General features: G+C 40.8%; 1 protein-coding gene across 1 annotated transcript in view; it reads right to left on the reverse strand.

Annotated features, from left to right (window-relative positions):
• alkbh5 (alkB homolog 5, RNA demethylase) overlaps positions 1–12,794 on the reverse strand; it is a 33,078-nt gene that overhangs the window by 3,260 nt on the left and 17,024 nt on the right. The window contains exons 2-3 of the mRNA XM_063057381.1: positions 7,153–7,233; positions 1,858–2,013 (exon numbers count right to left, since the gene is read on the reverse strand). Of these exons, the coding sequence (XP_062913451.1) occupies positions 1,858–2,013; positions 7,153–7,233 (237 nt within the window). The remainder of the gene's footprint in view (positions 1–1,857; positions 2,014–7,152; positions 7,234–12,794) is intronic.

Here is a 12,794-nt window from a genome sequence, read left to right on the forward strand (position 1 = left end):
ATTCACATCCAAATCATTTGTGTAAATGACAAAAGGTCCCAGCACCGTCCCTATGGCACATCAGTAGACACAGGCCTCCTGAACTACCATGCTTTGCTTTCTACTACTGAGCCAATTATGAATCCAATCCCATTTCCCCCAGATCCCGTGATCTGACCTACCAGACTACCCGCCATGAATCAGCGAATTAAAGGTCTTGCTAAAGTCCACAGACAGTGCCCTTAAAAAGTATTCACACCCCCCACCCAGAAGTTTTCATGTTTTATTGTTTTACAACATTGAATTACAGTAGATGTAATTTGGCTTTTTTTTGACACTGATCAACAGAAAAAGACTTTCATGTCAAAGTGATCGAAATTATTGTGTTTTATATTTGTAATAATTGATTGCACAAATATTCACCCCTTTTAATACAACAAACCATCATTGGCACATCCAATCTTTTTTAGAAGTCACATAATTAATTAAATGGAGATCTGTTTTTGGAGACCTGTGTACAGTCAAGGTGTTTCAATTGATTGTAGTAAAAATACAGCTGTATCTGGAAGATCCAACTGCTGGGGAGTCAGTATCCTGGCAAAAACTACACCATGAAGACAAAAGAACACTCCAAGCAACTCTGCGGAAAGGTCATTGAAAAGCGCAAGTCAAGGGATGAATACAAGAACATTTCCAAGTCACTGAATATCCCTTGGAATACAATTAAGTCAGTCAAGAAATGGGAAAAAAATGGCACAGCTCTAAATCTGCCTAGAGCAGGCCGTTCTCAAAAACTGAGTGACCGTGCAGGAAGGGGACCTATGACAATTCTGGAGGAGTTACAAGCTCCAGTGGCTGAGATGGGAGAGTGGCGAAGAGAAAGCCACTATTTTAAAAAAAACTCACTTCAGTGTCCCACATGCTTTCTGGCAAACTCTAGCCAAGATTTCATGTGAAACCAAAATTGAGCTTTTTGGCCATCAGACTAAACGCTGTATTTAGAGTAAGATACACACTACACATTATCAAAAACACACCACCCCTACTGTGAAACATGGGGGTAGCTGCACCATGCTGTGGGGATGCTTCACTGCAGCAGGCCCTGGAAGGTTTGTGAAGGTAGAGGGTAAAATGAATGCAACAAAGTACGGGAAATCCCGAAGGAAAACCTGATACAGTCTGCAAGAAAACCGACTTGGGAGAAGATTTGTTTTCCAGCAAGACAATGACCCCAAACATAAAGCTAGAGCCACACAAGAGTGGATAAGTTAATGTCCTGGAATGGCCAAGTCAGAGTTCAGACCTCAATCCAATTGAGAATTTGTGGCTGGACTTGAAAAGGGCTGCCCACTTACGACCCCCAAGCAATCTGACACAGCTTGAGCGGTTTTGTAAAGAATGCGGAAAAACTGTAGTGTTCAGATGTGCAAAGCTGATAAATACCTATCCACACAGACTTAAGGCTATAAATTGCTGCCAAAGGTGCATCTACTAAATACTGACTTGAAGAGGGTGAATACTTATGGAAACAATTATTTTGTGTTCTATATTCATAATTCATTTAGATCACTTTGTAGAGATCTGTTTTACTACCTGTTTTTAAAGCAATGCCATTTTAGCCATTCCAGTCTTCTGCATTTACTTCTCTAGTTTCCCACAGGTCTGAGAATGTGCCAGACAGGCCCTAGGGATTTATTCACCTTAAGGAAACTTCCTTTCAGTCCAGTTTGATAACAGTAACATTCCACTCAATGCAAGATACAACAAATTTCCTTCCCCTGATAGCACAGGGAAAACTTCCAAGCGCAGCACAATTCCCCCCAGTGTGTTCCAGCATGCAATCTCTCCCCAACCAACACAATTCCCCTTCCTTCCTACCTGTGTGCAGCATCTGGATCAGCCTTCCGATGAGATCTTTTCTGTTTCAGCAATGATTGATACCGGTCACTATTCAACTGTCTGTTGGACATGTGAACTGGTAAGAGTGAGCTAGTTAATGATTTTGACTCCAAACGTGGTGCATCCGTCCTTGTTCTATTGGAGGAGAAGATGATTTTATAAAAACTAGCAAATCTTACCACTGAATACAAATGCACAAAACTACTGCATATGCTGTTCAACACATCTTTGCTATTATGCCACAATCTTCATAAGCAACTGGGAATTAAAGTTTAAATAAAAAGTGAAATAAATGACAAGTGCACAAGAGGTCAATGTTCATATAACCATATAACAATTACAGCACGGAAACAGGCCATCTCGACCCTTCTAGTCCATGCCGAGCTCTTACTCTCACCTAGACCCACCGACCTGCACTCAGCCCATAACCCTCCATTCCTTTTCTGTCTATATAGCTATCCAATTTTACTTTAAATGACAATATTGAACCTGCCTCTACCACTTCTGCTGGAAGCTCATTTCACACAGCCACCACTCTCTGAGTGAAGTTCCCCCTCATGTTGCCCCTAAACTTTTGCCCCCTAACTCTCAACTCATTTCCTCTTGTTTGAATCTCCCCCACTCTCAATGAAAAAAGCCTATCCACCTCAACTCTACCTCTATCAAGTCCTCCCTCAACCTTCTACGCTCCAAAGAATAAAGACCTAACTTGTTCAACATTTCTCTGTAACTTAAGAGATGAAACCCAGGCAACATTTTAGTAAATCTCCTCTGTACTCTCTCAATTTTATTGACATCTTTCCAATAATTCAGTGACCAGAACTATACACAATACTCCAAATTTGACCTTACCAATGCCTTATACAATTTCAACATTACATCCCAACTCCTATACTCAATGCTCTGATTTACAAAGGTCAGCATACCAAAAGCTTTCTTCACCACCCTATCCACATGAGATTCCACCTTCAGGAAACTATGCACCATTATTCCTAGATCCCTCTGTTCTACTGCATTCTTCAATGCCCTACCATTTACCATGTATGTCCTATTTTGATTAGTCCTACCAAAATGTAGCACCTCACATTTATCAGCATTAAACTCCATCTGCCATCTTTCAGCCCACTCTTCTAAGTGGTCTAAATCTCCCTGCAAGCTTTGAAAACCTACCTCATTATCCACAACTCCTCCTATCTTAGTATCATCTGCATACTTACTAATCCAATTTACCACCCCATCATCCAAATCATTAATATATATGACAAACAACATTGGACCCAGTACAGATCCCTGAGGCACATCACTAGTCACTGGTCTCCAATCTGACACACAGTTATCCACCACTACTCCCTGGCATCTCCCATCTAGCCACTGCTGAATCCATTTTACTACTTCGATATAAGTGCCAAACGATTGAACCTCCCTAACTAACCTTCCATGTGGAACCTTGTCAAAGGCCTTACTGGAGTCCATATAGACAACATCCACCGCTTTACCCTCGTCAACTTTCCTAGTAACCTCATCAAAAAATTCAATAAGATTCGCCAAACATGACCTTCCATGCACAAATCCATGTTGACCGTTCCTAATCAGACCCTGTCTATCCAGATAATTATATATACCATCTCTAAGAGTACTTTCCATCAATTTACCCACCACTGACATCAAACTCACAGGCCGATAATTGCTAGGTTTACTCTTAGAACACCCTTTTTAAACAATGGAACAACATGAGCAATACGCCAATCCTCCGGCACCATCCCCATTTTTAATGACATTTGAAATATTTCTGTCGGAGCCCCTGCTATTTCCACATTAACTTCCCTCAAGGTCCTAGGGAATATCCTGTCCGGACCCAGAAACTTATCCACTTTATATTCCTTAAAAGCACCAGTACTTCCTCTTCTTTAATCATCATACTTTCCATAACTACCATTCTTGTTTCCTTTACCTTACACAATTCAATATCCTTCTCCTTAGTGAATATTGAAGAAAAGAAATTGTTCAAGATCTCCCCCATCTCTTTTGGCCCCGCACATAGCCGTCCACTCTGATTCTCTAAGGGACTAATTTTATCCCTCACTATCCTTTTGTTATTAATATAACTGTAGAAACCCTTTGGATTTATTTTCACCTTACTTGCCAAACCAGCCTTATATCTTCTTCTAGCTTTTCTAATTTCTTTCTTAGGATTCTTTTTACATTCTTTATATTCCTCGAGCACCTCATTTACTCCAAGCTGCCTATATTTATTGTAGATCCCTCTCTTTTTCTGAACCAAGTTTCCAATATCCCTTGAAAACCATGGCTCTCTCAAACTTTTAACCTTTCCTTTCAACCTAACAGGAACACAAAGATCTTGTACCCTCAAAACTTCACCTTTAAATGACCTCCATTTCTCTATTACATCCTTCCCATAAAACAAATTGGCCCAATCCACTCCTTCTAAATCCTTTCGCATCTCCTCAAAGTTAGCCTTTCTCCAATCAAAAATCTCAACCCTGGGTCCAGTCCTATCCTTCTCCATAACTATATTGAAACTAATGGTATTGTGATCACGGACCCGAAGTGCTCCCCAACACATACCTCCGTCACCTGCCCTATCTCATTCCCTAACAGGAGATCCATCACTGCCCCTTCTCTAGTTGGTAACTCTATGTATTGCTGCAAAAAACTATCCTGCACACATTTTACAAACTCCAAACCATCCAGCCCTTTTACAGAATGGGCTTCCCAGTCAATGTGTGGAAAATTAAAATCTCCAATCACAACCTTGTGCTTACTACAAATATCTGCTATCTCCTTACAAATTTGCTCCTCCAATTCTCGCTCCCCATTAGGTGGTCTATGAAACACCCCTATAAGCGTCACTCCACCTTTCCCATTCCTCAATTCCACCCAAATAGCCTCCCTAGACGAGTCCACTAATCTATCCTGCTGTCATATTTTCTCTGACAAGCTTAAGGAAGTAGCCCAAGAAATAGTGGATGCATTAGTGATAATATTTCAAAACCCTTTAGATTCTGGACTAGTTCCTGAGGATTGGAGGGTGGCTAATGTAACCCCACTTTTTAAAAAAGGAGAGAGAGAGAAACCGGGGACTTATAGACTGGTTAGCCTAACATTGGTGGTGGGGAAAATGCTAGAGTCAGTAATCAAAGATGTGATAACAACACAAATGGAAAGCAGTGAAATCATCGGACAAAGTCAGCATGGATTTGTGAAAGGAAAATCATGTCTGACGAATCTCACAGAATTTTTTGAGGATGTAACTAGTAGAGTGGATAGGGGAGAACCAGTGGATGTGGTATATTTGGATTTTCAAAAGGCTTTTGACAAGGTCCCACACAGGAGATTAGTGTGCAAACTTAAAGCACATGGTATTGGGGGTAAGGTACTGATGTGGATAGAGAATTGGTTGGCAGACAGGAAACAAAGAGTGGGAATAAACGGGACCTTTTCAGAATGGCAGGCAGTGACTAGTGGGGTACTGCAAGGCTCAGTGCTGGGACCCCAATTGTTTACAATATATATTAATGACTTAGATGAGGGAATTAAATGCAGCATCTCCAAGTTTGCGGATGACACGAAGCTGGGTGGCAGTGTTAGCTGTGAGGAGGATGCTAAGAGGATGCAGGGTGACTTGGATAGGTTGGGTGAGTGGGCAAATTCATGGCAGATGCAATTTAATGTGGATAAATGTGAAGTTATCCACTTTGGTGGCAAAAATAGGAAAACAGATTATTATCTGAATGGTGGCCGATTAGGAAAAGGGGAGGTGCAACGAGACCTGGGTGTCATTATACACCAGTCATTGAAAGTGGGCATGCAGGTACAGCAGGCGGCGAAAAAGGTGAATGGTATGTTGGCATTCATAGCGAGAGGATTCGAGTACAGGAGCAGGGAGGTACTACTGCAGTTGTACAAGGCCTTGGTGAGACCACACCTGGAGTATTGTGTGCAGTTTTGGTCCCCTAAGCTGAGGAAAGACATCCTTGCCATAGAGGGAGTACAAAGAAGGTTCACCAGATTGATTCCTGGGATGGCAGGACTTTCAAATGATGAAAGACTGGATCAACTAGGCTTATACTCGTTGGAATTTAGAAGACTGAGGGGGGAATCTTATTGAAACGTATAAAATCCTAAAGGGATTGGACAGGCTAGATGCAGGAAGATTGTTCCCGATGTCGGGGAAGTCCAGAACGAGGGGTCACAGTTTGAGGATAAAGGGGAAGCCTTTTAGGACAGAGATTAGGCAAAACTTCTTCACACAGAGAGTGGTGAATCTGTGGAATTTTCTGCCACAGGAAACAGCTGAGGCCAGTTCATTGGCTATATTTAAGAGGGAGTTAGATATGGCCCTTGTGGCTAAAGGGACCAGGGGGTATGGAGGGAAGGCTGGTACAGGGTTCTGAGTTGGATGATCAGCCATGATCATACTGAATGGCGGTGCAGGCTCAAAGGGCCGAATGGCCTACTCCTGCACCTATTTTCTATGTTTTTCTATGTAAGCGATGCAACACCTCCCCCTCTTGCCCCTCCGATTCTATCACACCTGAAGCAATGAAATCCAGGAATATTTAGTTGCCAATCACACCCCTCCTGCAACCATGTTTCACTAATAGCTACAACATCATATTTCCAGGTATCAATCCATGGTCTAAGCTCATCCACCTTTCTTACAATGCTCTTAGCATTAAAATAGATGCGTTTAAGAAACTCTCCACCTCTTACTCTCTGTTTATCCCTAATGAAGCAAACAACTTTGTTGTTATCTTTTTCTTCCTTCTCCCCTACATCTTCGGTAGAAAGAAAGGCGATGTGTGTGTGTGTGTGTGTGTGTGTGTGTGTGTGTGTGTGTGTGTGTGTGTGTGTGTGTGTGTGTGTATATACACAAGATAACATTGAAGACAGACAATAACAAACTGAGAAAAAGACACTGTATGTTGAGATTATTAAAAATATTATTTTGCCGCTGTTTCATAACCAAATGTAGGGCTCCCAACCTTTATGCCATGGACATATACCATTAAGCAAGCGGTCTGTGGACCCATGGTTGAGACCCCTGGCCTGAAGTCTGAAATATAACTGACCTGATATGTTAACTTTGATTCTCCCTCCCTGTACATTTGCTGCCTGCAGTTGTGTAAAAAGCACAATCTCCTGCACTCAAAGATTATTTTTCTGTTCTCCCATTCCAGAATTAAAACGAGCATTTAACCACACACAAAAAAAATAGCATTAAAGCTACTACAAAGAATGAGAAAATCTTACTTTCGGAGTATGATAACAGCTCTTCGCTCCCTGATATCTTGCGGCCGAATACAGTGAGTGATTTCATCTGCTGCATAATCACTGGAAAGAAAAAAAGTCAAGAGTCAGTGGATCCAACCATAATAACCAACATGTGAAACAGTTGAATTTGCACAGAATACTATAGTGCATATTAATTAACCAAGAGATAATCATTATTTACAAATTTTGTTGCACAAAGCCACTAATACAAACTGCACAAACAAGGTCATGGCATTTTGTGCAGGCCACAAATGAACATGAAAATTCGAAAGAGATATGCTTTTTTTAATATCTCACATCTGTCTTCAAATACAACCGTATACTGTAAAACCTTGTGACAAGTATCAATTATTGCCAGTACTTACATACTAGTTTGAATCCAATGATAAAGTTAGGAAACGGCAAGGTACACAAACTAACATGTTACAACAGCAGACACTAGTCAGAACTAGCTTATATACAGAAGATTCTAGAAAGTGTAATCACAATCTGTCTGAAGATACATGTAAAATCTCATGTACCGAAGTACTGAGGATAAGAACTGGTAAAACATCTAAGCATTGACAAGTTCTACAGGAGGAACACTTAGCTGCCTGTTGGTAGAAAACATTAGCACGAATATCTAGGTCAGTAGAAATGACAACAGCAGCAGCCTCTCACACATGTGGAATGAACAAGAGAGCATTTACATTGTACATGTCCATGCTGGCTCTTTGGTGCAGCAACCAATTAACCCTACTACACAGTTCTTACCATACTACCTGGCCTCTTCTCTTAGCAAGTTTCCTATTCAAATTTCACGCTCACCTCATGTTCAGTTAACACATCGGTTATAGTACAAAACCAGTAGTCATATGAAATGATTTTTCCAGTTTTCCTCTGCTGATTTTGTTAAATTGCTGGCAAGTGCCAGCAAGTTCAAGACTCCTGTGCAAATGAATTCTCAAACTTACATGTCATGCTACATTGGGAGTTTCCAGATGCTAGAGATCCCAGAGGTCAGTAATGATGCATGAACCTTGGTACAATTTCCAGCAGGGAGGCTGGGGAATCTGCCTGCCAAGTTTGTGCACCAGTGAAAAACAAGTTCAATTATTTTAGTGGAGTGAAAGCTGTGGGGAACAAATATCAGCTTATGATTTTAAAAAAATTAATTTTGAGAAATTTTAATTTTAAAATGTTTAATTAATTTTATTAGGTTCTGAATATTCCCAAATGCCATGGACTTCAGAAGCATTCAAAATTACTGATAAATTTGATAGTTGTTCAGGGTAAACCATAAGACATTACATCATACAGGAGTCCACTGTCACACAAAGCTTCACTACTCCTAATGGGAATGGCACTTTCTAGTAGATGAACCCTGGCTGATCCACAAAAGGCTAATATATACTTGCTACGTGGCAGAAGTTCACACTGGCACCAAGTACTGGTCCCATTAATTTATGTTGCCTAAATGTTATAGAACTCAAACACTGAATTTACATCCTACCAACAAAAAAAAACTATTCTCCTTACTTTCTCTTTTAAAATTTCATTAGCTTAAACAACATATTTATGTTTCCTTATTTTTCTTTGCTCTAAAGCAAGCCAGCTTCACAGCTCAGGTATTACATCACAAAATTCCTTTAAGATGAACAAAATACAGTATTTGTGATCCAACTAGATTCTACACGTGGTTCAGCATAACCTTTAATATGTACTCAATTCCACAAATGAAACTACACTAGTGGTGAGTTCCTCTTCTAAATATGCTTCGTCAACATGTCTTGCCACCTTCAAAGTACGTAACAACCCCAGCCCCCTGACACCTTGTTCAAATTCTACAGTGCCAAAGTAAACTAATGTAAACAAGTTTTGGCAAAATGTATAAATATTGAGAAAGCACAAGAAAATGATAATATTACTCAGAATTTCAGGTGCAGGTATTGACTATAACCAATGTTTTGATGACAAACACTGCCATCTTTGTCAGGGTATGAAGGTGGCAGAGTTTGTCATTGAAATGTCAGTTATAATTGATACCTGGTATGGCTCTGAAAACCTGCGCCAGCCAACTCGCGGGAGGATTCAAAGACATTTTCAACCTCTCACTACTACGGGTGGAAGTTCCCACTTGCTTTAAAAAGGCAACAATTATACCAGTGCCAAAGAGGAATAATGTGGGCTGCCTTAACGACTATTGCCCAGTAGCACTAACATCGACAGTGATGAAATGCTTTGAGAGGTTGGTTGTGACTAGACTGAACTCCTGCCTCAGCAAGGACCTGGACCCATTGCAATTTGCCTATTGTCACAATAGTTCAATGGCAGATACAATCTCCATGGCTCTTCACACGGCTTTAGACCACCTAGACAACTCTTCAGCAGGACCTCCAGCATTTTGCGTATGTTGCATCTGCAGATTATCTCTTGTTTGTGAAAACTACACTGCTTCTTGAAACCAGGTGAGTTTATATATAGATAACAATCAGGATGACCAGGAATAGTCTCCAGATATCTGGGCTTAGTGGAAATGGCTTCAGTGGAGAGCAAAAGCTGGACCAAAGAGCAAGAGCTAATTGACAGGTGTATGAACATTAAATCTTTACTTTTTTTGTACTATTTATTTGTAACTTATAGTAGTTTTGTCATTGTGTTGTTTGGCTGCTGCAAAGCAACAAATTTTACATCATGTAAGACAGTGAATCTGATTCAGAATACAAAACATGAAATGGTGGTGGGATAAGATTATTCACAAACTGGCTGATTACACTAATTCTTTTGATTTAAAGTATGTTGAACAGCAGAATTCAAATTATCCACAAGTACGAGAACCAAATAACAGTTTATTCTACCCATGGAGATGAAGTTCATGGCTTCACTATCTCCAAGATCCTGCATAAAAAGGGTATTTATGGAGGAGTGGCAAGGAAGAAGCCAACTAAAGTAAACATTTCCTTGCCAGTAAAGACTTTGCAGAGCATCACTTAGAAGAAACTGTAAAGATGTGGAAGAAGGTCTTGTGATCGGATGAACTGACTGGAACTTTATGGCCACAACACTAAGCAGTACATGTGGTGTTAATTTAATACAGGCTGACCCTCACTAATCTGACTACCTGTAATCAGGTTCCTTCGATAATCCGCACTGTTTTCAAATTTTCCGGGCCACCATACCAATCTGCTGCACATTGTTTTGGTTGCGCTAGATCTGTTCACGTGTTGACACTTGTAAGCACAGACAGGCGATTCCTGCTTATTTTCCTGCATTTATTAATATCATTTGCATGAGGCGTGGCCGCCTGGCACCCGTCCGTTCTCTTCTGCCTCGGAGCTCAGATCAGATGTGGTGACCCGCTGAATTTAAGCATATTACTAAGTGGAGGAAAAGAAACTAACGAGGATTCCCTCGGTAACTGTGAGTGCAATCTAGTCTTTGGGGTAACTGCAGGTCTGTGTCTTTGCTATAGTTTAGCTCATGCTTGAGTGCTGGTAGTGGGTGCGCTTTATTTTTTGCTGGTGGGGAGGAGGGATTGTTGCTCACTGCCACTTACGCGTTAGAGGGGAGCAAAACTTAGGGGTTCTAACACTTAACTGTCGTTCATTCTTTGGGGCACTCCTGTTTTCGCAGATGGTTGCGAAGAAAAAGCATTTCAGGATGTATACTGTATACATCTGACATTAAATGAACCTTTGAATCTTTTGATATTTTAAAGGTATGATGAGGCGATTAGCTATTGCTTAATGTGATCCTTCTGTAATTCGGCATTTTCACTAATCTGGCACTCCTCAGGTCCCAATGATGCTGGATTATAGAAGGTCAACCTGTACTGCGCATCAGCCTGGCAACACCATCCCTACTGTAAAGTACGGTGGAGGTAGCATCATGATATGGTGATGCTTTTCAGCAGCAGGAACTGATAATCTGGTCAGGATTGATGGGAAGATGAATGCTGCTAAAGACAGAGAGATCCTGGATAAAAACCAGCTAACCTCTGCCAGAAAGCTTAAACTGGGAATGAAGATTGTTTTTCATAAGGACTGCGACTGAAAGCACCCTGCCAGCACAACCATAGAGTGGCTTCAAATGAAGAAATTTGATGTCCAAGTGGCCTAGTCAAAGTCCTGACCTTAATCCGATCAAACATCTCTGACAGGACCTTAATATTGCTGTCCACTGCTCCTTCCAACTAACCTGCCACAGATTGAGCAATTTTGCAAGGAGGAATGGGCAAATCTTGCTCCATCACATTGTTGAAAGCTAATAGACATCCAAAAAGACTACTGCTGCAAGAGGTGGTTCAACTGAGGGTATGTCCACACTACGCCGGATAATTTTGAAAACGAAGCCTTTTCTCTTCGTTTTGACCTTCTGTCTACACTGAAACAGCGTTTTCAGCCCCCGAAAACCCCAGAAATGGTCTCCAGAGTGAATAAATCTGAAAATGCCTAATATCCGTCGCAGTGTGTACAGGGTAACCGGAGCTTTTTAAAACCGCTGTCATGACGTGCCGCAACAGATGGCGGCAGCGCAGCATTTCATTGTTTTATTATTATTATTATTATTTTATTGTCGCCAAAGAATTGATACTAGAGCATACAATCATCACAGTGATATTTGTTTCTGCGCTTCGCAGAACCTAACAATTTCAGAACAGACGGCAATGAGACTAAAGCCAGAAGAGTTAGAAATGTGCTCACCAAATACCTTGACCCATAGCTTACTGAATAAATAAATATATTCACTTTGCCCTGTTTTCTGTCCTTGCTTGTATGAAGGTGGTTTACCTATTGATGCAAGTACTTCTTTGACAATAGATGTGTGACAGCCTAATGTAACATTGTATGGAAATACAAGATAACACTGATGCAGACATGTTTTATACATTTAACAAGGTGCTTTATTAATGTAAGAGAGTTAGTCAGTTTTTCCAATGTTTGTCGTCAGCCGGGTTATACTGTCCGTGAACTCCCTGTCGGTTGCCTCCATATGCTCCAGTATTTGTTTTTTTTTAAGTTTTAAGTCCTCCTGCGCGAGAGCCAACAGCAATTCCTTTTAAGTTTTTCTACTCTGTAACTGGACAAACGGGCACCAAGTATATCCTTTCCTCTTCGCTTGTTTTCTGTGTGTCCTGCGCATGCCCAGTAGGAGATTCGCCAAAATATCCGTCTAATGTGGACAGAGATATTTTGAAAAACGCTTAGTGTGGACACCTACCATTTTTACTCGAAACCGGCATTTTCAAAATTATCTGGTGTAGTGTGGATGTAGCCTAAGTCCTGAGCAAAGGGGGAATGAACACTTCTGAATTTTTGAATCAAAGGTTACGGGAGAGAAGGCCGGGAACTGGGGCTGAGGAGGAGAAATAAAAAGGATCAGCAATGATTGAATGGCGGAGCAGACTCGATGGGCCAGATGGCCTAATTCTGCTCCTATGTCTCATGGAACTACTGACATTTCAGTTTTTCATGCTTTACAATGTTCCTTTTTTTTTAGCTCAAGGAGCAAGTGCTTCATAAATAAAAATTCACAGTTAACTTGATCAAAATCCCTTACTGTAATTCTTATTTATGTGAACAATGGGTTGGTGGCTAAATACTTTTATAGGACAATGTATCTGGTTAAGAAAAACCTCACTC

The sequence above is a fragment of the Mobula hypostoma genome, chromosome 9 (genome assembly GCF_963921235.1).
Source record: "Mobula hypostoma chromosome 9, sMobHyp1.1, whole genome shotgun sequence".
In the NCBI taxonomy this organism is placed as follows: Eukaryota; Metazoa; Chordata; class Chondrichthyes; order Myliobatiformes; family Myliobatidae; genus Mobula; species Mobula hypostoma.